The sequence below is a fragment of the Fusarium solani genome, assembly GCF_023522795.1.
Source record: "Fusarium solani strain SB1 chromosome Unknown bctg00000000, whole genome shotgun sequence".
NCBI classification, from domain to species: domain Eukaryota; kingdom Fungi; phylum Ascomycota; class Sordariomycetes; order Hypocreales; family Nectriaceae; genus Fusarium; species Fusarium solani.
Genome location: NW_027072157.1, coordinates 6,131,879 through 6,158,282, shown reverse-complemented (window position 1 = coordinate 6,158,282; position 26,404 = coordinate 6,131,879). Strand labels below are relative to the sequence as shown.

The 26,404-nt window shown below is 51.3% G+C and overlaps 8 protein-coding genes across 8 annotated transcripts; 5 read left to right on the top strand and 3 right to left on the bottom strand.

Annotated features, from left to right (window-relative positions):
• Nucleotides 1-1,187: 1,187 nt before the first annotated feature.
• MRS44_001965 (uncharacterized protein) lies at nt 1,188-2,912 on the top strand (the record flags this gene model as incomplete). The annotated part of the gene is made up of 2 exons (XM_046272407.2): nt 1,188-1,589; nt 1,638-2,912. The coding sequence occupies 2 exons, from the start codon at nt 1,188-1,190 to the stop codon at nt 2,910-2,912; spliced, it is 1,677 nt and encodes a 558-aa protein (XP_046124838.1).
• A 1,032-nt stretch (nt 2,913-3,944) lies between these two features.
• On the bottom strand, nt 3,945-5,315 carry MRS44_001964 (uncharacterized protein; the record flags this gene model as incomplete). Its single annotated transcript, XM_046277860.2, has 1 exon — nt 3,945-5,315. The coding sequence occupies one exon, from the start codon at nt 5,313-5,315 to the stop codon at nt 3,945-3,947; it is 1,371 nt and encodes a 456-aa protein (XP_046124837.1).
• A 424-nt stretch (nt 5,316-5,739) lies between these two features.
• Nucleotides 5,740-7,984, bottom strand: MRS44_001963 (uncharacterized protein; the record flags this gene model as incomplete). The annotated part of the gene is made up of 3 exons (XM_065623895.1): nt 5,740-6,505; nt 6,558-7,717; nt 7,919-7,984. The coding sequence occupies 3 exons, from the start codon at nt 7,982-7,984 to the stop codon at nt 5,740-5,742; spliced, it is 1,992 nt and encodes a 663-aa protein (XP_065480306.1).
• Nucleotides 7,985-8,806: 822 nt separating this feature from the next.
• Nucleotides 8,807-10,051, top strand: MRS44_001962 (uncharacterized protein; the record flags this gene model as incomplete). Its single annotated transcript, XM_046268002.2, has 2 exons — nt 8,807-9,560; nt 9,609-10,051. The coding sequence occupies 2 exons, from the start codon at nt 8,807-8,809 to the stop codon at nt 10,049-10,051; spliced, it is 1,197 nt and encodes a 398-aa protein (XP_046124835.1).
• A 1,100-nt stretch (nt 10,052-11,151) lies between these two features.
• MRS44_001961 (uncharacterized protein) lies at nt 11,152-13,460 on the top strand (the record flags this gene model as incomplete). The annotated part of the gene is made up of 2 exons (XM_046277858.2): nt 11,152-11,822; nt 11,870-13,460. The coding sequence occupies 2 exons, from the start codon at nt 11,152-11,154 to the stop codon at nt 13,458-13,460; spliced, it is 2,262 nt and encodes a 753-aa protein (XP_046124834.1).
• A 232-nt stretch (nt 13,461-13,692) lies between these two features.
• MRS44_001960 (uncharacterized protein) lies at nt 13,693-15,538 on the bottom strand (the record flags this gene model as incomplete). Its single annotated transcript, XM_046272406.2, has 8 exons — nt 13,693-13,896; nt 13,947-14,076; nt 14,126-14,849; nt 14,896-14,935; nt 14,985-15,067; nt 15,116-15,244; nt 15,298-15,407; nt 15,462-15,538. 8 exons carry the CDS (start codon nt 15,536-15,538, stop codon nt 13,693-13,695), a joined length of 1,497 nt encoding a protein of 498 aa, XP_046124833.1.
• A 474-nt stretch (nt 15,539-16,012) lies between these two features.
• Nucleotides 16,013-21,187, top strand: MRS44_001959 (uncharacterized protein; the record flags this gene model as incomplete). The annotated part of the gene is made up of 10 exons (XM_046277857.2): nt 16,013-16,084; nt 16,149-16,702; nt 16,752-17,022; nt 17,076-17,358; nt 17,408-17,642; nt 17,690-17,832; nt 18,400-19,071; nt 19,152-19,895; nt 19,945-21,046; nt 21,100-21,187. The coding sequence occupies 10 exons, from the start codon at nt 16,013-16,015 to the stop codon at nt 21,185-21,187; spliced, it is 4,164 nt and encodes a 1,387-aa protein (XP_046124832.2).
• A 2,550-nt stretch (nt 21,188-23,737) lies between these two features.
• On the top strand, nt 23,738-24,691 carry MRS44_001958 (uncharacterized protein; the record flags this gene model as incomplete). Its single annotated transcript, XM_046277855.2, has 1 exon — nt 23,738-24,691. One exon carries the CDS (start codon nt 23,738-23,740, stop codon nt 24,689-24,691), a length of 954 nt encoding a protein of 317 aa, XP_046124830.2.
• Nucleotides 24,692-26,404: the final 1,713 nt, after the last annotated feature.

Here is a 26,404-nt window from a genome sequence, read left to right as displayed (position 1 = left end):
TCGGCATTCAGGTAAGGATTGGAATCGCGGTAGAAGAGTTGGTAGAACAATGTGGCATGGCATGGCATGGCAGTGAAGAGCCGACATGCAGGGGCTGCATCGCGTGTTGGTTCGCAGCCAGGGACATCCATGCAGGGGCCAAGCCTGCATGTATTCCACTTGTGGCATGCAGAGCAGAACTGCAGCCCGTGCCCAGCGCCACGTGTGCATGGAACGACGGGGACCAGTACCACGGATGAACTCTTGTTCATCTTCGGCTGTATGTAGCCGTACATGGGATGGAAGCAAGGGACCTGGGCCGTTTGGTGCAGGCCATTGACTCGTGGCCCTATATCACAGTTAATACTCACCGTCTGCATCCGTCGACGTCGTGCTCGGCCTCGGAGGCATCCATCTCACTAGAAGCCAAGGGAACAGCTTCCTTGCCTGCCACGATGCTTTTCCCCTGGATACCTCGTGGGGCCATGCTGGCGTGACATGCCATTCGTGGGTTTCCGGCTATCTATCCAAATTCGTCCCTTGGATCAGGTAAGGATGGCAAAGTAGGAATACTAAGAGAAGCGTCTCTTTGCTTTTTAATGTGCTCCTCGGGGGTCAGGTCGAATCTGGCAATTCTTGGCCGCGGGGACTCGGAGGTTCAGACAAGTTCCGAGACACCCCTCACCCGTACTAACCATTGTTGGGAATGATTTTCCGCCCGACAAAGACGGCGTTATACTACGGCAGCGGAAACCGGGTTAACATTGACAGCTGGAAAGTTCCAAGGAGAGAAGGTTTGTTAGCGGAAAAGACGCCGTTTGTCTAGTCATGGTAATTTGTTGAATGCGGTCGTTTATTCGTATCCTCCCCTTCATGACTCGAGATACTTGCACCGCCATCCTGTGGGGAAAGCTCCCGAATGGAAATCGTTCTAGGCTGACGATATGGATCTTGCGGATCTTGAACCCAGTCGTGGACCGCAATGGCCGCCGGTGCACGGAGCAGCCGTACGGGCGTTTTCTTTCAAGCCGGACGAGGTAATTTCTTGACCCTTTCATGCCTATCAATTGCGTCAGGGGGCAAGGGCCCTTTGGGATAGATTTATAGCTGGGCTGTCGATCGCATAGACAGACTTTCTACTAGTGTCTCACCAACCCTCTCTCCTTCTCTTGTCAAAAATCCCATCTCGCCATCTTAACTCTCCCGAGATGCCTTCCCACGTGGCCAAGATCCTCCTGGCAGCTCTCACGAGCTTGACTCTTTCCGAGTCGGCCGCCCTGCCGTCGTCTGCTGCCCCCACGGTTCACCTGCCTCTGGGAACCTATCAGGGTCTGCGCAACGAGCACTATGCTCAGGATGAGTTCCTGGGCATTCCTTATGCTCAGCCCCCCGTTGGCCCTCTGCGCTTTGCCTCGCCCAAGCCAATCACCAAGAAGTTTGACAAGGTCCAGACTGCCACTGAGTATGGTCTGATGTGTATCGGATATGGCTCCGATACTCAGAGCCTGGGCAACCCTGTCTCTGAGGACTGCTTGAGCATCAACGTTGTCCGTCCCGCTGGCGTCAAGCCTGGTGACAACCTTCCCGTTGGTGTTTGGGTCCATGGTGGTGTAAGTTATCAAAATATCAATTGACTCACTGTTGCTAACTTTGCATAGAGCTATGTCAATGGAGGTTCTCGTGACCCCCGTTACAACCTCAGCTACATTGTTGAGCAGTCCGTCAAGGAGAATAAGCCCATCATTGCTGCCTCCATCAACTACCGAGTCTCGTACTGGGGCTTCATGTTCAGCAACGAGTTGAAGGAGGCCGGAGCCGGCAACCTCGGCCTCAAGGACCAGCGCCTCGCCCTCGAGTGGCTCCAGAACAACATCGGTGCCTTCGGTGGCAGCCCCAACAAGGTCACCATCTGGGGAGAGTCTGCTGGTGCTCGATCCCTGGGAATGCAGCTCGTCGCTTACGATGGAAACTACAAGAACCTGTTCCGCAGCGCTATCCTCGAGAGCGGCAGCCCTGTTGCCAAGTTTGCTAATGCCGATACCTGGCAGCCTTACTTTGATGCTCTCGTGAAGAAGACAGGATGCACCAACGAGACTGCCCGCCTTGAGTGCCTTCGTGAGCTTCCCTGGCAGACTCTCAACGACATCTTCAACGGCACCAACCCTCTGGGTGTCGCCTCGCCCTCTTTCAGCGCTGTCGTTGACGGTGACTTCATGACCGCCCAGGGCTCCAAGCTCCTGAAGGAGGGCAAGTTTGCTCACGTTCCTGTCCTCATCGGCAACAACTTTGACGAGGGTACCGCCTACGTCAAGCAGGGCATCAACACTGACGACCAGTGGGAGGCCTGGCTCACCAGCCTGGGCATGAGCGCCAACCAGATTGCCAGCCTCTCCACTCTGTACCCTGACGACCCTGCTGTTGGAATTCCTGCTTCCCAGATTGGCCGACCTGCTGCCTCTCCCTGGGGTCTTCAGTATAAGCGAGCTTCTGCTTTTGCCGGTGACTACCAGCAGCACAGCGGCCGAAGACTTCTCGTCGAGTCTTACGCCGCCGCCAACCTCCCTGTGTACTCCTACCTCTGGAACGTCTACGTCAACGGCCTCGGCCCCATCTACGGAGCCACTCACTTCCAGGAGGTCGCCTTTGTCTTCAACAACATTCACGGTGTCGGCTACGCCACCAACCCCTTCGAGGGCAAGCCCGAGACCTTTGTCGAGCTCGCCGACCTCATGAGCAAGATGTGGGTTTCCTTCATCCACGGCACCGACCCCAACGTCAGCGGCGGCAACAGCACCCTCGCCTGGCCCAAGTACACTCTCGACAAGCCTGACAACTATGTGTTTGACGTCAACCACACTGCTCTGGCTTATCTTGAGAAGGATGATTACAGAGAGGCTCCCATCGACTATCTCCTGCAGAGCGTGTTTGCTTAGGTGCGAGGTAGCCTGGATTAGACAATACTTAATAGACTAGAATAGATTAATCATTTCAACCATACCGTCGTTTCTGAGTAATAAAGTGAATTTCTCGTGAGTTAAAAGGTTAAAGGTGGCAATGAATGCTCATGGTCGTTGCTCTTGAATGGTTCAGAAGCAAGTTAGCATATAGGCAGTAAGGAACTACTTCTAAGATGAAGTCGGCTACTAGCTACTTAGCTCCCGGCTCTAAGACTGACAGCTAGGTTCCCTTGGATAGAGATTACAAGGGCATAGGCTAATTAAAATGCCGTATATCCGTAATATTATGGTCTAATATTATGGCGTGGTTTGCAAGAGTCAATGCGTCTTTACGCGGAAAGGCGGGCTTCAGGGGTAAGCGAAGCGATATCTTGATGACAAACATCGTGGAGGACTTGGCATCCTTGTCGAGATATCAAATCTCTACGTATAGGAACACGATAAAGGGGAAATTTGAAAGACCATCTTTGTCCTTGTCCAGCGATTTTATTCATACTGATTCTTGCAGCCGGCTCTTTCAACTCTGCCCACAATCGGCGTCCCGGACGTAGCAACTAGCCTTTTCTACCTCTGATGAGAACTTGTTGACTTTTTCTTGTCTCGGAGTTTCCCTGTTGGTTACTCGTGCCCGTGTTTTGAGTCTTTGGAAAACAGAAGAAAGGTGAGCGTTCCCTTTCTTTTCGATGTCGCTGGAGTGGCAACTCCCATCATTTCCGGGGATTGATATCTGTTATGCATGCCGCCATAGAAGGTCTAAATAACCAAGTTGGGGTGCTTTTTGATTGGAGTTCGATGCCGTCATGGATTTATAACTGTATCTTTTGATGTTGTGGCTGGTGGCCTCTTTGGGACGCCATCAAGAAGGATTGAGATGGAGGGGTGGCGAGTAGGGGTGAGCCTTGATATTATTGTAATATTTGAAATCCTATAAGGAACCTCAGGAGAAATATTTCTCGGGACATAATTCTTAGCCCCAGGCTAACGCTCGTCTCCCTGCCCAAGAGACCCCTATCCTCTAACCGACGCAGCTACCTTGTCATACGCCTGCTTCAACAAATCAATCATGATATCCATCTCCTCTTCAGTGATAGTCAGTGGAGGAGAAATAATGATGTGATCTCCCACATAGCCATCAGCAGTCCCGGTTCCTGGATACACAGCCAACCCAAGCTGAAAGGCCATCTCTTGGACCTGAACCCCGAAGCGCAACTTGCTGTCAAATGGCTTCTTAGTCTTTTTATCTTCGACAAACTCTATGCCCCAGAACAATCCTCGTCCACGAATGTTGCCAACATAGTCAAGAGGGCCAAAGACTTCCACAAGAGTCTTGTGCAGTCGAGATCCTAGCTCAGCACACCGGGAAACCAAGTTTTCGCCCTCGACGATCTTTTGAACAGCCAGAGCTGCAGCACAGCTCAAAGGATGAGCCTGATATGTGTGGCCATGGTTGAAGCTCGCAGTGCCCTTCTTGAGAGTCTCGACAATGTGTCGATGGACAAGCGTAGCAGCGATAGGAGCGTATCCTCCGCCGAGGCCTTTGCCGATGGTGACAAGATCAGGACGAACATCGCCATCTTGCTCAAAGGCAAAGAAAGTTCCCGTTCTTCCACTTCCACACATAATTTCGTCGAGAATCAAGAGTACGCCGTACTTGTCGCAGACTTTTCGAACTCCTTCAAAGTATCCTGCTGGGGGAGTGATGCAGCCAGCTGTTGCCCCTCCGACTGTTTCGGCGATGAAAGCGATGATCTTGTCTGGACCGACTTCCTGGAAATGATTGTCGAGTTCGTCAACCAGTCTCCTTGCATATTCATATTCCGTCTCACTGTCCTTTTGTCCGCGATAACCATACGCGGGGCTCACGTAGCTGACATTGTCAAGCAGAAGAGCACCCTCGTAAGGTGCTTTTCTGGCCAGGTTGCTGCCCACGCTCATAGCTCCGATGGTGTTGCCATGATAAGCCTGTATTCTCGAGACAAACCGTGTCCGCTGGGGTTGTCCATTCTCGACATGATACTGCCGAGCAAGTTTCATCGCCGAGTCCATAGCCTCACTCCCAGACCCGATGAGATACGCCCTCGTCAAATCAAACGGATTACCTTCCAAGAGAAAATTGGCAAGGTTCTCGGAACTGTCGGTGGTGTAGGCCATCGTGTGAACGTACGACACCTTGTCGGCTTGTTTGACGATGGCATCACGGACTTCGGCACGTCCATGGCCGATGATGGCGACTGCAGCACCTGCGCAGCCATCAAGGATTCGGCGGCCGGATGATAGCGTGAGATAGACGCCTGATGCGGAGACGACGGATTCAGGCTCATGAAGAAGCGAGCGGTGCATGAGATGCGGCTCTGGACTTGGTTGATCGGTAGAAGCCATCTTGAATAACTGGCGTCTCGAATTGTGATTAATGTGTAGTATTGATGGTAGCGTGGTGTGAGCTGATTACAAGGTATTTAAGTTGTGTGTGGTTGGTTGACGGTTTCGAGAGTTGCTTTCAGCTGAAGAGTGGTTGAATGATCGGGTTTGCAGCCGGTCAAACCCGAATATCGGGTTACAAAGGTTAGCGATAAAATAACCCGAAATCTCGGGTTCACAGTATTCAAGTGCAAGATGGTATAACAGGGATGCAATGAAAGTTGTAGATTTGTTCAGTGGAACTGAATAAAAGTATATACAGTCATTATGCAGAGGACTTCTTCAACCGCAGAGACGGAGGTACCATCATATCCCAACATAATTTCCAACAGGATAACACACAAGGTACCACATAGGTGTGTGGGATTGTTTGTGTATTGACAATCTAGTCTGCATTTTCATCCCCAATATTGTCGATACTTGTCGATAACAAATGAGGGTCATCGTAGAAAGATAGAAGCCTCCACCAATCCTCGCCGAGAAAGTCATTACCGTGTGACAAGTCATCTTGAAAAGCGATCCCGCCCCCAGCGATTTCTTCCTCTCCTGCTTCGTTCACCGTCGTCTGCTGCGTTGGCCTCTCGCTAGGGGGGTTGACCAAGGATGACCCCAGGCTGCTACTATCAAACGTCTGGCGAGGCATCCCCTTGAGTGGCGCTAGATGTATAGACTCCTCCAGCTCTGGGTAATCGTATCTTGACCTCTTGACAGTTCTCCCATGACCCTCCATGGTCACACGGTGGAACAAACTCTTGGCCGTATTTAGCACATCAATCCACTCATCAGCAAGCTTCCATATCTGCCCGATCCTGACCAAATACGCCATAGTCCTCTCCGCCTGTTCCTCAGCATTCTTTGTCTGATCCTGCGTAAACCCCATAAACTTTGGAAACGAGGCGGCATAGAGACTCCACAATGTCGAGGAAAAGGCGCACAAGCCTGAGAACGGCGTGCGGAGGGAGCAGCCGACGTGTTCAAGATCGCCTAGCAAGTTGGACATTTGTGTGGCAGCGTCGTAGAGCTCGATGAGGTTTTGCGACCAGAAGGGTTCTGGGCCTGGGGCTTTGAGGAGCGGTGGCTCTATGGGACCTCGTGGTTTTACTTCGTCGACGGGGCAGAAAGGGATATACTCGCGGCAGAGGAAGAGGAAGCTGGGTAAACAATACTCAGCACTGACTCGACTCATGATCAACTTGAGCTCACCTGACGTAGTAGATGAGGTTGATGTAAGCAAACCTCTCTGCTTGCCCTCGCTGAGCATGCATGGACACCTTGGTCCCAGGATATCTAATGAGGGCATCTTGAGACTCTCGCCATTTCATCAAGTCCTGCTTCATCTGATGCCACTTGGAGGTCTCATGCCAAGGACACTCGGCTGGCTCCGTCATGCCAGGCTGTCTTCTGCCGCCCTCTGCTATCCACGTGTGCACTCTTGACCAAATCCGCAGACCTTGAATGAGAAGGACGAGGTAGTCGTCGGGTCCATAGATTCTCGAGTCAGTTTGTCCAGGACTTAGTGTTGGCGCTGGAGTCGCCTGGGCTCCAAATAAGAACTGCGCGTCGTTGATGGGTAAGGAAAAGTGCAAATCTTGGTCGGGAAACATGGCCTGTCGTCGCTTGCCACAACTTAGCAACTTGTCCATTTTGAAGCAAGTCCACAGAGTCCTCTTCTCGATCTCCGACAGCGTCTCGCCTTTGCTGCATCCTGCGAAGCCGGTACTCAGAAGCCCCTGAGCCATTCTGGTGGCGATACCAGAGTGCATCCAGGCATTGAAGCCGTCTCCGTCGCCCCAGTTGCAGAGGGACAGAATCAGAAATGTTTGGATGAGAGCCAGGCTGGGGCCATTGGTCATCCTCTTTTGTGCCTCATTCGTTATGTAGGACACATTCGGAGAAGCACCGTCGGTCGGGTCATCGTCCATGTACCGACGCGACACGACCAAGATGGCCAAAAGCCGTAGCTTCTGCAAGACACCAAGTTCCTCCTCATGGTACTCGAGGTCGCCAGGATGTATGAACCCAAATTCAGGAAACTGTGCTCGAAAGATGGTAATAGCCTTTATGAGGCGATCCCGGAGGACATGACCAAAGACGTGGCCGATGTCCCGACCAGACTCCCCTGTCGGACTCCCCAGGCTAAGACGGCGTCTCTTTGCCGATCGGGGCCTGGAATCAGACGACGACTTTTGACCTAGGATAGGCCCACTCAGAACGCAGGTTCGGACATGACCACTTTTTGCACAGCCGGCGCAAGGGGGCTGGCCGTCGTGTCTGCATTTGACCTTGGATCTTCTGGTGTAGGGTGAATCTTGGTTAACCCCTGTCGGGAAAGTGACGGCGGAGAGATGGTTAATTACCTGCACCTATATGAGACAGTTAGACTGTGTCTAGTAATTGATCAATTAAGCTTACTTACCTTTCACAAGCTATTGTCGTCCTCATCCTTTACTCTTGTCCTCACTGTTATCGGCTGATGCCCTTCAAACGCGGGGTTCTCGGCAACATGATCGGGCAAGAGTCGGACATGGAGCGTCCGTTAAACCCGAATCGGGTTTGCATCTTACGGCTTCGGGTTCGGAGGCACGTGCTTCAACACGTGCCATCCGTTCAATACGAGATGAAGCGCGCATTGGGACACGTCTGACTGGACGGAAGAAATTCGATACCCGAAGGCGCACCCAGGTCTAATTATTCGTCCGTTCGTAAAACTAACGTTAGTCTGAATAGTTCGACGGTTGACCCATGCCCGCCAAGGCCCGTCTCAGGTCGCACGCCCTAACAAAACGACGATTAAAGGACTGTTTCAAGGAGAAGCCTCGGCGCATCCACTGGAGCGCTTGGTGACACCATGAAAACACCTAAAACAAGGCTTGGGCCTATCGGCAGTTTTTCGACAGTTTCATGATGCGGGCATGGGTTTTTTTTTATGAGAGTAAGCTTATTCTTCTGTTGGGTTGGGTGGTGACAGGGTGGGTGGTAGTTTTGTGTGAATAGCCTCCATGTCTGGCGCCCTCTAGAGTCTCAAGTCTAACCTTCAGCTAACTCAACCTTGAAGATAAGTGCACACAGGAGACTAATTAACAGGCCCGACTATCGAAAGACCAATTCTAGAAAACTCCATCTTTAAACCCCATAGCTTCTCGCCTTCTCCTGACCCTGGGCGAGAAACATGCAATCCCAACGCCGTGGCCCTCGCTACCCCTGATCCACAGGTTCCATCCCGTCTCCGCAGCCTCTTTATCCCGCCAATCGAGCCCTAGCATCAATCCCAAAACGGGACGATGCCCGTTTCCCAGGCTGTTCAGCTCTGTGGTATATATTTCGTCCCGTCCTCGCTCTGCCCTACAATGGAAGAGACTTGTTCGGTAGACGTTCTTTTTTACTTTCCCTTTCAGTGTATCATTCGTTAAACATCATCACCATCCATTCTTTTATTCCACTTATTTTGCATCATGCGTTTCTCCTCTGCTGCTAGCCTTTTGGCCCTCGCTGCGTCGACCGCAGCCCAGGGCACCTCCCCCAAGTCTGATCTTGACGCTTCCGTTTGGCAGGGCCTCAGCAGCGTCAAGGAGACCCGATCCTGGCAGGACCTCCCCCGCAACCGTCCCGCCAAGCGCCAGTCCGGATGGAACCCCCCTTCGAACCTCGCCACTCCCCTCAAGGAGGTCTGGGACCACTGCCTCAAGACCTACTCGGATGCCCTGGGCTTCAAGAACTACGGCTGGGACCAGCTCATTGCTGGCAAGGGAAAGCTGAACATGTGCGTTCGATGGGAGTCTGACCAGCCCGTCACTGCTGCCTACCGTGAGGAGATCGCCACCACTCTCCAGACTCAGTACAACAAGTGGTTCAAGTGGCTCTACGGCTACGACAACTTCCCCTACACGGACATCAAGGTCAACGTCGTTGGATGGGCTGTCAAGGACAAGAGCCTCCTCCAGGGTTCCACTGCTGGCATTGACGTCTACACTGACGTCGACTCCGAGGGTGTTCCTCAGTGCTCTGAGAAGTGCGGCCGCTTCTTCCACCAGGACGGCAACTACAACCAGTGCCCCGGTGGTGCCGACCGACACTACGACCAGTCCCTCTGGCTGACCAAGGGTATGGCCGGTGGTGCTGGTGGTGATTGGGGTCAGCGACTTGGCCCTGAGGGTGTTGGCCACATTCTCCTGCATGAGATGGGCCACACCTTTGCCCTTGACGACTGTAAGTGATGTTCCCTATAATATGTGAGCAACTAGCTAACTCTTGCAGTCTATGACTGGACCCCTACTGGTGTCACCAACTTCGTCATGCTTGCTGGTTCTTCTACCACCATCACCGACTTTGATGGCTGGATGCTCCGCAACTGGTGGTACGAGCTTTCCCGCAAGCGCGGCTGGCAGTCGGGTGTCTCTTCCGGCTCTAGCTCCGGCAGCTCTTCTCCCTCGGCTGCCGCCTCCAAGCCCGCCACTACCGCCGCCGCCTCCAAGCCCACCTCGACTAAGGCCGCTGCCTCCAAGCCTACCACGACTAAGGCTTCCAAGCCCGCCACCACCAAGGCCTCGACTCCCGCTGCCCCTACTGCCCAGACTGGTGCTACCGCCGGTGCCTATGCTCAGTGCGGCGGCGGCGCTTTCACCGGCCCTACCACGTGCGTTTCCGGCTTCAAGTGCATCAAGCAAAACGAGTGGTACTCCCAGTGCCTCTCGGCTTAAAAGTTGACGGCCTATCAAAGTTGTTTGATGAGAGGAGTTTGTGGAGCATGGCGAGTGGCTTTGTAGCATGAAGAGGAGTTTTGTAGAGCCTGATGCTGGTGGTTTTATGTGTACATATTTATCAAGTCTCGATATAAACCAGCGGCCCTAGTGGCCGTTAATACATACACACTGTTGATGAGAAATAGCTATCTATGATCGTGTAAGTGACAGCCAACGATGTTATGCCATTCAATGCTTATGATAATTATCTACTAAGTGGATGAGGTGAGCAAGACGACGGGTGTCGGGGCAGTGGGCTGATGTGAAAAGGCAAGAGACTAGATCGTCAATATAGTTCTATTCACTGCAAAGAATTACAAGACTCTCATGTGATATCAAGGAGGGCAATTATTCTTGTTTGAGAAATGCAAAGCATCTAACTGGATGGATCACATCACGCAGCGGTTGAGGCGTTTAAGCTCAATTTAAGCCACTTAAGCTTATTTTAGGGCATGAGCTCTATTTCCACCTTGCAACACACGCCTCAATACACCCGAGCCTCAAAATGATGAGTAATTATTAATCGGTACATGTCCGAGAACCTGCTCAATTGAGCGAGAAGGGTCTTGTACCGCCCGTGCCGAGTACAAAAGGGGTTCTAGCTGATGAGCTCAGTGTAAACCGATCCATGGTAGATCCGGACCCACGAGAGAAGAGAGAACTGCTAGCCTCAAAGCCAAATACAAATGCAACGTCAGAGATTCGCCCGGAAACGACAAGGCGGAGACACTGGCCACATCTCCGAGCCCAAATAAGCATCAGTCACCGCAGCCATAGTCTTGGCTCTTGCACTGCTCAAGGATGGACTGTGAAAGCAAGAATAAATGATTGGCTGTTCTGCTCGTCAGAGTCTGCAATGATCCACTGATGTAGCGACGTGAGAAGGATTGAGCAAGATATCATGGGCCCAGCATCGACCGGGATTACTGCCAAGACTTTTGTGCCGCGAACCAATGGACCCTTAAGAGAACCTCAAGGAGACGCTGATTTGGGCAGTTCGGCAGTCTTCTTTGATTCTTTCTTCTCCATTCAAACTCTTTGGCAAAATCTACGCGGCCATGGCTCTCAAGCTGTGCCTGCTGCTTGGCTGGCATGCCGGCCTGGCACTGTCCGATGGCACTGGCATGATTGGATGGGGAAAGACCATGTACCATCCTGCCTGCGCCTTTGCATGCCGTGGTGTCGTTAAAGGCTGTCCTTTGACTTGTACCCCTAAGGAGGACGATGCAGCGATTCATGGCTCAGGACACTCAACCACCACCACGCCGCCAGAGTGTTACACCAGCGATCCTGCCTTTCTCAAGACTATGGCACTCTGCATCGACACTTATTGCCCGGGGAGCGGTGCACCTGAGCTTGCCTTGGTTGAAGACTACTGGCGTGGCCACTTGGCTACCGGTACTGTCGGAACCATGGAATGGAAGCCCGTCATGTCTTACCAGAACGCTCTGGCAGGAGCCAAGAAGGATGAGAAAGAGGCTTCTGGTAAGATGAGCAATGAGACAAGCAGCCACGATAACCATTCCAGAAAGATCAAGCCCAGACAACACGGAGGACATGGCGGACAAACAGAGGAGACGACGGAATCTGAACCAGATACTTCATTGCCCATCGCCGTGTCGGGAGAGCCCCTGAATGTCACGAGCTTTGTCTTGCAAGCAAACTGGCAGAAGCAGTACAACGGCATGACCTCATTTGAAACCAATGAGATTGGGCACGTAACCTACACGTAAGTCGCCTCTGGACCTCTCATTACAGGTTCTGACCAACTACCAGCATCGCCATCATGCTTGTTGCCATCTTCCTCCCAGTCGTCTTGTCACTATTCCGCCTCGTCCCAGCTCTAAACAGGAGCATCTCCTGGACTTGGCTCAACTCGGTCCTCAACCATCCCCCAGCCTGGGGCACATCCCATCGCTCACCCATCGCACTTCATCTCGGGGGAGGTCTCGTCCCAACCCGTGGCCAGCTACTGTTCATTCTACTCATCAGCCTGCTCAACTTTGTCTTTCTCATCGCGCCTTACTACAACATTCAGCCCCAGAGTTCTTTTGCCAGCCTACGCGAGCAGGAAATCAGCACCATCGGAAACCGAGCTGGTGTCATGGCCATGGGAAACATGGTGGCGCTGCTGATCTTTTCATCTCGAAACAGTATTCTCTTGCAGCTGACTGACTGGAGCTACGGGACATATCTACTGCTTCATCGCTGGCTTGGATACTGGACCATTCTGCACACGGTCCTGCACTCGATCATGCTGCTAGTGTACTACAAGCTGTTTGGAGACTACGAAGCTGAGCTTGTTCAAGACTACTGGATCTGGGGTATTGTTGCAACGGTGGCTGCCGTTATCATCTGGCCGACCTCCCTGCTCGTCGTTCGGCAAAAGGCATACGAAGTGTTCCTGAGCACTCACCAGCTCATGGTCCTGATTTTCCTCATCGGATACTACTACCACATCTGGTACCGATACGATTACAACTGGGGCTACGAGATTTGGATGTTTATCGGTTCTGGTATCTGGGCCTTGGAGCGCCTTGCCCGGGTGGCTCGAATGGCTGGACGAGGTCTGAAGACTGCCGTCGTCTCGACTGTCGATGGCTCTGAAGGAGAGTATCTGAAGATCACCATCGACGATGTCTCAGTTCATGGTGTCGCCTATCTCTGCTTTCCGACTTTGAGCTGGAGGTTCTGGGAAACTCATCCTTTTTCTGTCGCTTCGTCACTTTCATTCGAGGGCACTGAGCCCGTGTCTGGAAGTGAAAGCAACATCGGAAAAGAGAAGGACGACAAGGCCGATACTACAGCACAGTCAGCAGCAATCTCTCATGAGAAGGCCGGCCCCGTCTCCAGAGCAACCTTTTACGTGAGGACACGCTCAGGCATGACTGGAAAGCTCCACCAAAAAGTTGCATCAGCTGGGGGCCTGCTCCGACTACGAGTTCTTATCGAGGGCTCATATCATTCCAGCCCCATCAACAAGCTGTCCCACTGCTCCGATCTCGTCTGCTTCGCTGGTGGAGTCGGAATCACTACCATGTTGCCACTCCTCCACGAGAACGGAACCAGATCCGCGCGCGTGTACTGGGGCCTAAGGAACGATTCGCTTCAAAAGGAGCTCAGCCAAGAAATGTCCGGTCTCCCACCAACCGTTAGTGTTACCACTAGCGTAGGAAAGCGCATGGACATTGCGGAAATTCTTCAAAGCGAACTAGCGGCTAGTGGTGGACGAAGGGATCCCATCGGTATCCTCGTCTCAGGACCCCCGGGCATGGCGGATGATGTGCGGGTTGCTGCTTCGAATCTTGGAAGATCTGGTGGTTTGAGGAGAGGGTTTGTTCTGATAGATGAAGGATTTAGCTGGTAGTTTTACTACATGTCTTGTATTTACTGGTGAAGCCATTTTACTTTTGCTGCCCAAGCATCGGCACCACAGCCGAGATTACAAGCCGAGACCAAAGCCGGGACTGAAGCCTCGTAAGGTAGCTGATTAAAGAGAAGAGATTTTATAATAAGATTATTCAGAAGAGTAATAGATAGACCGACTCTGACTCAACCAAAGTCATGTCCTAGTCGACCAAGCCCGTAGAGATTCCACCCTAAGCATCCTGTGCACTTGTCCTGTTGCCACGATATTCCAGAGTCTCGAGTCCAGCCTTTTCAGAGAACTTGACGTCCTCCTGACGGATAACCTTGACATCACCAAAGATCTCGTCAATCTCCTCGAGAGACTTGCCTCGTGTCTCGGGATAGGCGAATGCAAAGACGACGGCACAGAGAGCGTTCGTCAGAACGAACAGAATCTAGATTTTTAATTAGCATTTGTGTACGGGAGGGTTTTTTCGTTACTTACGTAGTACTTCCAGCCGACCTCGGCGAGGGCAATGGGCGAGCATTGGGTGATGATCAAACTGATCGAGTAGTGAACAACCTGAACAATGGCGTTTGCCTTGGCACGGAGCTCAGTAGTGAAAACCTCGGGGCTAGAGATTCGTTAGCATGAGCCACATAGAAGTTTGTAGTGATACTCACGGAATAATCCAGGTCATGGGTCCAAGCAGAGCCGAATAATTGGCCGATACCGCAAAGATGCAAGCAATCAGACCCCTCTGAGCTGCAGCGTTGGTAGGCAGACCAGGACGAGCAGGATACAAAGCAGCAAGAATCGTAATGATCATGTAGCAAAGCGAAAGCAGCGAAGAGCTGATGACGAGAATCTTCCGACGACCGATCTTGTCGACAAAGAACAAGGACAGGAAGCAGGCCACGGGGGCAACTGAACCGTACAGGCCACTGACGAGAAGCTGACGGTCTTGGTCGAACTGGAGGGTAGCATAGATGGCAGTTTGGTAGTACTGCACAAACGAGATACCAGACAACATGGCAGCAGCCCAGACGAAAGAACCGACAAAGAGACGCTTCCTGAAAGCAGGAGTCTTGAAAAGATCAGCCCAAGACAGCTTGCCCTGCGCCTGAAGCTCCTCAGCAATGTTGACCTGAATAACAGTAAACTCAGTGCGGCACCACTCGTCGTTGGTTCCGTCGTAGTGGTAGTTGCGGAAGGCCTTTTCAGCTTCTTCATAGCGGCCCTTGAGGCAGAGCCAGCGGGGGGACTCGCTGAGGAAGAGGACTCCGACGCCAAGGAAGAGGGCTGGGATGCTCTGGATGGCGAAGCCGAGACGCCATTGGTTGGGGTTGTGCCATTTGCCTTCACCGACACCGGTCCAGAGGGCGACGAAGAAGCCCCAGGCAACCACTGAAGGGGGTTAGTCTTGGTAGTTACTCGGGAACGGGGAACTCACTCATCTGGTTGACTGCGGTGATCTTGGCTCGCTCATTTGTCTGGGGAGAGTTAGTAAGATGTCTGTTAAAAGAAAAGGGGCTATTGTACCTTGGCTATCTCGGCACCGAAAACGGGGGCAACTCCAGTGATGGTTCCAACAGCATAACCGATCAAAAGACGGCCCATGATAACTGAACACCAGTTAGCACAAAGTTTCAACGCCTTTTTCGATCACTTACGCATGGCAACATGAGCTGCACCAGCCATCAAGGCACCGCCAATCACACCCCAGATGCAGCCAAAAGCAATGGCCTTGCGTCGACCCAGTCTATCACAGGTGATACCGACGGACGCACTACCCAGCCATGCTAAACTCAAGAGTCAGCTTCTGACCACACACTGGATATCAGAAAAAACATACCTCCTGCCTGGTAAACAGAGACAATGGCACCACGGAGAGCAGCATGAGGGTTGCCAAAGTAAGTCAAAAAGGAGTTGAGAGCCAGACTCGGCGTGATGATTCCGGAATCGCTATCAAACATGAGCCGATCAATGTCTGATGTAACGTTGATAATGACAACTTACAAGCCATAGAGGAAACCTCCTATTCCAAGAAAGATGGCCGTCAAGAACGGCTTGCTAAGCCAAGCGTCACTCTTCATTGTCAGGGTAAAGTTCAAAAGATGAAGTATGCAATGCAACACTGAGAAAATCTCTGCTCCTGAATATCTCTTTTTCAACAGTCAAACTCGCCTCTATTTGAACTTTCGGGGTATAATTACCCGGGAACAAGGATCCGAACCTGTCATCAGACTACAGCGTGGGGTCTCCGCACTCTCCTCCCCCCATGGAGTTTAGATTGCGGGGTTTGCGGAGCCGGGGACACAGCTAGCAGCACCTCGCTTCCATTCAAAGGGATCAGCTCCTCATTGAAGCGTCTGCTTGGCTTTGTTCTCCAAGCGGGGGTGGCTGCCAAGATCGGCAATTCGACATGGCAGTTGAGATTTGTGTCGAAAAATTGTTAACCTCGGCCAAGTGGTGGCCTTGAATAAGAGCCTCTGGGTTATCCTTGACATTCCTGACTCGATCTTGTCTGTGCTCTGCAGTCAGTCAGTCTATATCACCAGATTTTAAACATGGTCGTCAAGATACTCGTCTACGCGGCCGTTGCTGTCGCTCTGGCGTACCTCGCCCTCGTCTTTCCCAGGGTAAGTTTGTCTCGGCCAATCCAAATGCTCTGATTACCACGCGACTGACAATCTCCAACAACAGCTCAAGCAAGAGTGGAAGCTCTATTCCCACCGTTCACAGCTCCCTCCAGGCCCAAAAGTCATCAGGACGGGCATACGGAAGCCATGGCTCTGGTTCCAGGAACTCAGCCAGCAATACGGAGATGTTGTCTATCTCCAGCTGGGACCTACCCCAACTATTGTTCTTGGCTCTGCGCAGGCAGCATGGGATCTTCTTGAGAAGAAGGGCGCCATCTTTTCTTCTCGTCCGCGATTCATCATGGGCGGCGAGTTGCTTTCAGGCGGTATGAGGGGTCTCATGGCTCCTTATGCAGGCTACTGGAGACGTTGGCGCAAGCTTCTGCACAGCGGCTTCATGCAGCGCCAGAGTGAGACTTATCGACCTGTCCAGAGTCTCGAGTCCAAGGTCTTGATGCATGATCTTTTGAGATCGCCTGAAGACTTTCGAACGCACCTGGAGCGATACGCTGCATCTGTCATTGTCACCGTCACTTATGGTAGGCGTGTTGAGGATGTCAGGAGTGATATTGTCGTCCGTCGCAACGCAGAGTCGATGGAGCGTCTAACAATGGTCAAGTATGTCACCCCAACCTCCCCTGTCCAACAAAAGCTGACCATCTGGTAGCATTCCCGGAAAGTTTGCCGTGGAGAGATACCCAGCCCTCAAGTACGTGCCCAGTTTCCTGGCACCCTGGAAGGCCGAGGTTCTCCAGCAGCGAGAGAAGGACATTCGTATGTACACTGAGCTCATGGATGAGGTTCGCGACAAGGTTGCTCAGGGTGTTGCACCAACCTGCTTCGCCAAGCACCTCCTTGAAGAGCAGGCCAATCTTGGCATGTCGGACTTGGAGATTTCTTACACAGCAGGCTCACCTTTTGGCGCTGGAGTCGAGACAGTAAGTGCATCTACAAATAACCTCGAAATATGATAACTAACTCGGTTCAACAGTCAGCGGGTTCTCTGGCTAGCTTCCTCCTCGCATGCGCCAAGTTTGGCCCCCAGTTTATCCCAAGAGCCCAAGAAGAACTCGACAGAGTTGTTGGAAATGATCGCCTGCCCACGTTTGATGATCTTCCCAAGCTAGAGTATATCAGAGCTATCACCTCTGAAACCTTGCGATGGCGACCAGTCGCTGTACTCGGTGGCACTCCCCACGCCAGCACCGCAGACCATGTGTACAAGGGCATGTTTATCCCCAAGGGCAGTACCATCATCGCACCTCTCTGGACTCGTAAGTCTACCCCAGCAGTTCTCTTAGCCACTTACTAATCATGTCTTAGTCCACCTCAACGAAGCTGACTTCCCCGAGCCCCACGAGTTTAAGCCTGAGCGCTTCATGGAAGAGCGCAACTATCCCGGTACCTTTGGTCACAGCGCCTTCGGTTGGGGTCGTCGTATCTGCCCTGGTATGCATCTTGGCTCTGCGTCGGTGGCAATCAACATTGCTCGTATCCTCTGGGCGTTTGAGGTGAACCCTGCCAAGGATGAGAAGGGAAGGGATGTTGATGTTGATATGTGAGTCTCCTCTTTTATGAACGACTTCTTGTGCTAATGCGAAGCAGTTTCGCATACTCTGAGGGCTTCAACTCGGTTCCATTGCCATTCCCCTGCTCTATCACACCGCGCTCCTCAAGACACACTGAGGTCATTGGACAAGAGTATCAAGATGCCCTGGAGCAGTTAACGGCATACACGGCGACCACGAGTAAGATTTCTTGATCGGAAAAGGAACAAATGGATATAATTGTTCAGGACAGGTTTGGCTGGCTCTCATTTTTAGAACCTTACTCTCACTATAATGCCGTAGACTTGCAATTCTCATCTTGAAGATGCCTCAATTACACGTCTCGCAAACACGTGAGACCTAACAAGAACAGTGGAGATGATTCAAGTGGGTTTCGGTGTGTTCATGAGGCCATTCCAAATCCGACCCACGTCCAAGAAATACAGGGGTCGAAAGGAACAATAGCCATCGCTTTGACGTGGCTATTACGTAGCAACTGAGATTGACATTATCTCGATGACCCCATAATCCTCATATTCAGCCTCGATCGCGGAATTGTCGCCTTTCGCACCCTACACCGTTAGAGTTGGTTGGTCAGCGACGCTTAATTGGGACCGGAGTCATAGGGTGTAATTGACGACTCCACATTCCGCACTCGTGACTCTTACTAACTTAGGTAGGGGAGCCTCCCCTGGACATTTTGAGAGCCTTCGGGATTACCTTCCTCCCAATGAAATAATTCAAGAACCATCATGTCGACGAATACAGACGATGTTGTTGAAAATACCATCTTTGATTCAAGTCTTATGAATGAAGACGCTTACTTTGCATATTCCGCCTTTGACGACTTTAACCTACATCATTTGCTCCCGGATACAAAGGACGATAGTTGGGTCTCTCGCTTCGAGGCTCAGCTGATTGACTCTTCTGGTCAACAATCGCCTCTCACAAACACGCATAGCTTTTCCGGGACCGATTCTGGAACTGGAACCCCAGCACTTGAGCAGCTTGACAATACACCTGATGCGCCGCAACTTCCCGTCGCCTCAATCGGCAATGCCGCTCCTCCTCCGAAGATCGGCGCCCGGTTCTCACGGGAAGCTGTCCGCGTGCTGAGACAGTGGGTTTCAACGCACAGCGACCACCCGTTTCCGAATGATAACGAGAAGGAGATTCTACAGAATCGGACGGGCTTGTCAAAGACGCAGATATTAAACTGGCTGGCCAATGCTCGGCGTCGTGGCAAGATCCAAGCTCGTCATCCCGGTTCGCCACACTCGCCCAGTTCCACCCAAGCGATAGACATTCCTGTGAGGAAGCCCACTCCTGCTCCGGGGGAGAGGAACAGATGGATGGATCCGCTGGCAAGATGGGTTGATTCGCCTCCTGAGAGTGAGCCTGCGACTGCGACTGCTATTGCGCGCGCTGTGGCATCATGCGGTATGTCGCATTTTCCCTGGTACACAGAACTTGGCAGTAGTCTCAGAGGATGATATGGAATAGAAGCTAATTATAAGTAGGCCCTGATGATCTCTCCGGCACGCACTACCAGACAGCTCATGACCACTGGCTCTCCAGAGCCTCCTCGACCAGCAGCATCGGAACTTCTCAGTCGAGCGACAACTCTGCATACTCGCAACACTCTCGCGACTCTACAACTTCCTTCAGGTCGTCTATCCGCTCTTCACGCCGCCGCAGACATAACGCCGCCAGCAAACGAGCCGACAAGAGAACCTCCCTCGCCAAATCTCTCAACACGTATCAGTGCACCTTCTGTACCGAGACGTTTACGACAAAGCATACTTGGCAGCGCCATGAAAAGTCCCTTCATCTACCAATAGAGAGATGGGCATGCGCTCCTAATGGTCCTCGAATTATAGATGACGATGGGGTGCCGCGCTGTGCTTTTTGTTCCCAGGCTTCACCAGACGATGCGCATTTCCAAGACCACAACTATTCCACATGTAGTGGGCGTCCACTACAGGATCGATCGTTTAACCGTAAAGATCATCTAACGCAGCATTTGCGACTTGTTCACAATGTCAAACCCGAGCAGCTGGGGTGTCCGTTGAACCAGTGGAAGTTGCCAATGCCGGGAATACGATCTGTCTGTGGATTTTGCGGCCTCAAGATGGACACGTGGGAGTTTAGAGCAGATCACCTGGCGGATCACTTCAAGATGGGAAGCACAATGGCTGATTGGAAAGGAGACTGGGGCTTTGATGCCTCGGTCTTGTTCCGGGTTGAGCATGCAATTCCACCGTGTAAGTTGGCCCCTATTCGTTGACTACTGCAAATACTAATGACATCTAGATTTTATCGGCATTGACCGCAACACTATGTGTCCCTTTGAAGCAAGCAAGGGTCCCTCGGAGACGCCGAGGGACGCTTACGAGTTGATCAGCCTCGAATTGGCGAATTTCGTGCACGTCTACAGCGACAAGTTTGGAGGTCTCCCTACATATGACAAGATGCAACTCGAAGCTTGTCGCATTTTACTCTCGGCCGAGGTCATTTCTGACCGGGAAGACTCCAACGCCTCTTGGCTACGAGACCTGATCATTTCAGCTGATGATATCCTCCAAGAGGCTAAGATGAGACCTGTGCGGTCCATCCTAGAAGGAAAACTTCGAAGACTGAAGATTCCTGGGAAGGACAACTTGTTTGACCTCTGTCCGATGGAGAGTCAGCTGTACGACTTCATACATGCTGGGCCATCTCACTCTTTCACCGATGCCGAGTTACAACAAGAAGCCTCTCGTCTCATTCAACAAGCCGTCATCGAGTCCGATTCATCCTCTGAATACGTGGCTTCGTTTTTCATCCATTTGATCAATTCATCGGCTGCTTGGCTTACACCTTTCCGAGAACGTCACAACACCAGCCGCATGCAGAGCAGTTCCGATCTACGCTCGGGTAGTCTGTCTAGAATCAACTCGATTCTACACAACTATAGTGAGCTTGAAAGGACGTTGGCTGATTATATCGAACTGCTCCGGGCTCATGGCATTGTCCCTGATGACGCAGCACTACGCCAAAAAGCAAATGACATTATTGACGAGATGGATGATCAAGAGTGGAAATCTGTTGCCTTGAACAACGAGGCATGGTTTGCAAAGTTCAAGAGCCGGCACATGACAGACCCCAACACTCAACCCAACGCTTTCATGTCGGGATGCCTACATCATTCCGACGACACGCACTCTTGGTTAGGCTCCCAGCAAAACATCAACTCTGACGGTGCACACACCTGGATGAAGACGAGCTTTTTGCTCAACGGCGACTGTTACTATCGTTGGATCGCGAGAGAGCTTGCCCGCTGGGTCGCCATGACCATGTCACCCAACAACCCGAACCAGCATGTTCCCACAGATGAAGAAATACAGCACCACGCCAGGTGGATATTATATAACGAGTAGGTCTAGAATGCATAGTCTGATTGAGCGTTGCTGATACTCTTGATAACAGTGGTGACCCTTGGAACCAAACCGTCGCCGAGAACCCAGCCTGGCTACGGCAGTTCAAGATTGACGTCGGCATTCTGAAGCCGGAATAAGCAGATTTTACAGGTCACGATAACTTGGAACTTTAGTCACGAACGAGGAAGGCGCATTTGTTAAAACTTGGGATAATGCAGTCAGTAATGTCTCTATGTACGAAACTACAAATATTTAGTAATCTTGAATGTTATAAAAAGACAATTTAAAACAGAATATTCCCTCTCTATAATTAAAAACAGACCTTTTCCTCATTGAAATCATAGTGAATACGCTCTAAAGTTGAAATCTGTCTAGTAGTGGCGCTAAAATTCGTCTTGCTTTCGCCGCGGCCACTCGCGTGTAGAGGGTTTTCGGCCTCTGCCCATATTGAACTTTCATGTCCTGGCAAGTTTGGCGTATCTACCTTGTGCTATTGAAAACCACTTTCAGGATTGTTGTCAGGTTTCTTTATCTCGTTAGGGGAACGGGACCACCCAGAACAAAGAAGAAGGACTACTGTCTTGGAATCAGCGTTCTTGTATGACAGAAAGAGCTTTCATACAGCATGAAAAGACAAGTCTCGATATAATTTAGTAGTGGAATCTATCTATTAGTAAGAAGCAAATATTCAAAGAAAAGTGAAATCCAAAAGGGGCTACCAGAAGACGAGTCCCAGAGGTTGGAAGGATTCTTTGAGGACAGGCGAGAGTGGAAGGAGAGTTCTATGGAAAGATGTCACCTATGGCTAAGGGTGGCCTCTAGCTTATTGCCAATTATCTGAAGAGATTTCTACCAGGCCCTGGCCACCTAATGTAAAAATAGAAAGGGCAATGCACCACTGGGCCAACAACCTTGTCTTTCCAGGCTTGAATGTAATCAGCCGGAAGAGCCTGCTAACTCGTGGATGTTACGAGGGAGTGTGTTCTTTGTCGTTGCTATTGGCTACACCTTCCTTGCTAGAGGCCAAAGAGAGTGCAGCCATTGCGTACAATGAAGCTTCTCTTTGAGCAGAGAATAGAATCAGCTAGTATCGAAAAGAATACAGTTCTTAACGGATGAAACCTCAATGCCGCATAACCTAAGAGGCTATACTTAACAGCAGCTTCCAATACCCTAGGTCAATTACGGCAGCGAGCTCAAAATATAAACGACCGAATAATGAAGATCCCTGTGGTCTTTGCTTGCCATTGATTGGCATGCTTAAAGCCCATCTTTGGCTAGTAAGAGCAATTGGGTGGCGTGCCTACAGAGCGCACACCCACACCAGCCACGATCAAAGAGGCTTTAAGATCGACAAGACAACACCTCGAGGCAAAGAAGGTAATAAAGAAGCAAGATGCTGTTCTATGGACCAAAGTAGGCACAGCCTCTTGCTACTTTGAGCATAAAAGCAGCGGCTCGGAGCTCGTCCTATCCACTTGCACCATCAACATACTCAGCAACAGCCTTGGGAGACTCACCATTCTCCAAGCAACAGCATACTTAACAGCACACTTCAAACACCCACTATTTACCACGAAACATCATATTCCACACACCCGACGATAACCTCAACCTCACTCTTAGCCAACCCACATCACACTCAACACCCCGTCAAAACTCGCTCTTCTCCAAGCAACCATGTCGCCGACTATCCGTAAAGTCAAGGAAGGTCCTTCTTTCGGGGAGCGAATGAAGGATCGCCTGCGAAGATATGGCGGCAAAGCCAAACGCTGCCTGATCGCCACCGTTCAGATTTTGGTGGCGGCCGTGACAAACCTTTTTTGCCTGGTTGTTTTCCTGATTGTTTTGCCTTTCCTACTTACGATAGCTCTTCACAAGCTACCAGAGCTAGCAGCTATCTTGATACTTGACTAGTTTATAGCATTGGGGCTTAATGCTATTATGTGTTTTATTAGAATGTTCTTTGATTTGGTGTACAACGGAGACGCCATTGAGAAGTAAGAATAGTTGGGTAGTGTAAAGAGATACCCAAAAGGTATAGAATGAGGTCTCAAAAAAAAAAAAAAAAAAAAAAAGCCTTGATAGCTGATCGACGTTTTGGATATTTTCAACTTAAGAAAAATAACATCGGGGCCCTTGTATCGCTTTTTTTCTCCCTACGTTAAAGGTGGTGGTGGCATGTTGTTCTAAGGAGCAGCCCCTAGGAACACCACCATTTCATTGAACCTATATCATAGCTACCCCTTCTTTGATCCTTTTAGCCAACAGCCAAAAAGATGACAAAAAGACATACAACACCGGGGATTCGCTGGTCGTCACCGACCCAACTACTAATCCAGCGCTTCGCAGCTTGACTCTGGGGGAGCGGACGGGACCCCGTATTTTCTACGAGCTATGGTCGTATGTGCTGGACTGTGCGAAGGAGTCGTGCCAAGAAGGAAGCCGGATTGGCCGTACTGAACAGAAATTCAGTCTGATAGGAATGTTTGTATCTTTCATGAGTCAAAACTCCAGGCATATTCGAGTCACCTTGTATGCATATCCTAATGGTTGCTGCCGGACATCGGCTCTGACTCATGAGGCTTAATAATGGATGCAAGATAATGCAACCGACATGATATCCCTCATCCTCCCCTCTCTCTTCCTTCTTCTCTTCTCCAACATCCCTCATCGTTGCTAGCAAAATGGACTTGTCTTTCACAACACTCGATGTCTTTACAAAGACGCCATTCCGAGGCAATCCGCTAGCTGTCGTGACTATTCCGCCACCAAGTCAGCGACCTCCCCTCACGCAGGCCCAGAAACAAGCCATCGCCCGAGAGTTCAATCTCTCAGAGACAGTCTTTGTTCACGATGTCGATGCTTCCTCGGCATCGTCGGAGAGGGTCATCAACATCTTTACGCCTGATCGTGAATTGCCCTTTGCTGGTCATCCAACTATCGGCACGGCGGTTTTCCTCAAATCTCAGAGTGTAGAGACTCTTATCGCCAAAGCGGGGAGAATCGAATGTCAGTTCGGACAGGATGGTTCTGCACGCGCTGCAATCCCTCACAACGTCCGGCTTCACCAACAACAGCTGAGCCGAGCCGAGTATACCGGCTCGGATGAGAAACTTGCCCAGCTTGCCGCGGCTGAGGAAGGCGCTCGTCTTTTCAGTATTGTCAAGGGCATGACGTTTGCTCTTGTCCAGCTGCCATCGTTGGACCTTCTTGGAGCTGCCAAAATCGGAGCCATGGGTTATCTATCCGGCGATCTGCAAGACGAAGGATGGCGCACTGACTTTGACTCGAGGCGCTACTACTTCGTACTCACGGGCCGCAAAACGGCACCTGATGGAAAGACGTTTGTGCAGAAAGTCAGGACGAGACTCGTGAAGCGCGCAATGGAAGATCCGGCTACAGGTAGCGCCGCATGTGCCCTGTCTTGCTACCTAGCCTTACATGTCTTGTCTGGCGACTCTGTCAGAGTTGAGATCACCCAGGGCGTTGAGATGGGCCGGGAGAGCCTCATCGTGGTGGACGTCGAAGTGCAGGTGCTACCTTCGGGAGAGCGTGAGGTTAAGACTGTTCATCTCAGTGGAACTGCAGTGGAAGTCATGAGCGGAGTTATCAAGGCCAAACTCATCAACTCAGACTAGATGCAGAAAATCGTGGACTCAATGTGAACAGCGGCTTTCAGGGCTCATTTTCTCTCGTGGAATGTCGCCAATTTCAAGCTGAGATCGTGCTTAGATCGGTTTAAGAGTAGGCAAATAGGATTGCTTCTATCTTACTCAGTGGAAATATATCTGAGCAGCTGGCTGAAACCAAAATAAGATCGGGCGTCTAGGAATTTTATCGACGGCAGAGTACATCTCGCAGCCGTGCCGATCACTGTCTCAGCTGTCGGGAGAACCCGAGAGACGGTAAATTGCGATCGTCTTTAAATTGAGACGGTGCGTGCGTGACGCGTCAATTTTATCCAGGATGCATTTCGCGAATTGAAGATCAAAGGCGAGAGATCCTCAGATTTTGATATATCGGTTGCGACTTGTGGCATTGGCTGGCAGTCTCTGGGGAAACGGCAACGAGGCATTGGCCAAAAGCAAGTGTAATAGCAACTCACATAAGATAACATATCCGGAACCCACGGCTTTACAATCGATTATCTCGGCTCATATTTTGAAGCCGAAGCTTCAACGTTCTCGACCACGTGCGATAACTCAACGAGCCTCAAGTCTCTATTACGTAGCGACAGAAAATCACCTCAAAGTTCGTGATAACCCACATCTGCTAATCTCTCAAGGTGACAGACGGACCACATCCCTGACAAGGGTTCCCCAGCCCGCTAAGCAGATCTTGGAACAGAGTTTCGACGCGCAATTCTAGAATTTATGAACTTATGCTCAGATCCCGGGGGCAACCAACACCGAGTCGTGTCGTGATCGGCTTCTTTCCCTATAACGTTAAAGGCCGATGTCGTTGGTCCGCACACGTTCCTCTCTCGGCACTCTGACTCGCCCCGGGGCATCCGAGTCAGCTTTAGCGGAGCACAGATTATCACAAGGACAAAGCTCTTGTGTAATGATAACCCCCTCAGATAGGGTTTTAGCGGGGGTGGGCACGTTCTCGTCAACCAAGGGCGTGGAGAGAGGAGAGATTGGCCCTGCAAGATCGGCCAGCCTCTCTCCAGAAGGTGAGGTAACAAAAAGGTAACAAAAAGAAAGTCCAAGGAATTGCCGCAGTTCCTGCCAAGAGGTGGTTGGGGTAAGGATACGACTCCGCGGCCTCCCTTTATCAGTGGTTTGTTGATTCGTCCTAGTCTCGAACAGGAAGCCCGGGGATCCCCAGTCCTTGGCGCAATCAGATATCGAGGGGGTTCAAACTGGGGTTCAAGGCATCGCAATCGAGCATCTCGCTTACGCCGCAGAGGCACGCCATATCGACGACATTTTTCCCCTGAGATGGATGGACATTGTCAGTTGAGAACGGTGAATCCGTGCCGTAATCTCGCAGCACGCAATGCAAGGGCGGGGATGAGGAACACTGTAAGGATTCCACACTAGAAGCCCGGTCGAACCATTGACCGGGCTGCGGATCGGCGCTCTGCAGTACGCAACTAGGCATCCGGCCTTGCACTTGCAGCACGCGGGCCAGAGTCAGTCTCGCTTCGGCCGCTAGAGCACAAGTTCCGATTCGGTGTCGCCCTGGAACCTTGGGGCCGTTGGTTAGCTACCTTGTTGCTTTCGTTCCTTGACGATGCGATGCTATACCACCGGCCCGATGCACCTTGTTTGTTATCAAATCAAAAACCAAATAGGTGGGATGTCCGTCGTAGGATCGGTCTTGGCCTCCCGTACGTCAGCGTTCAA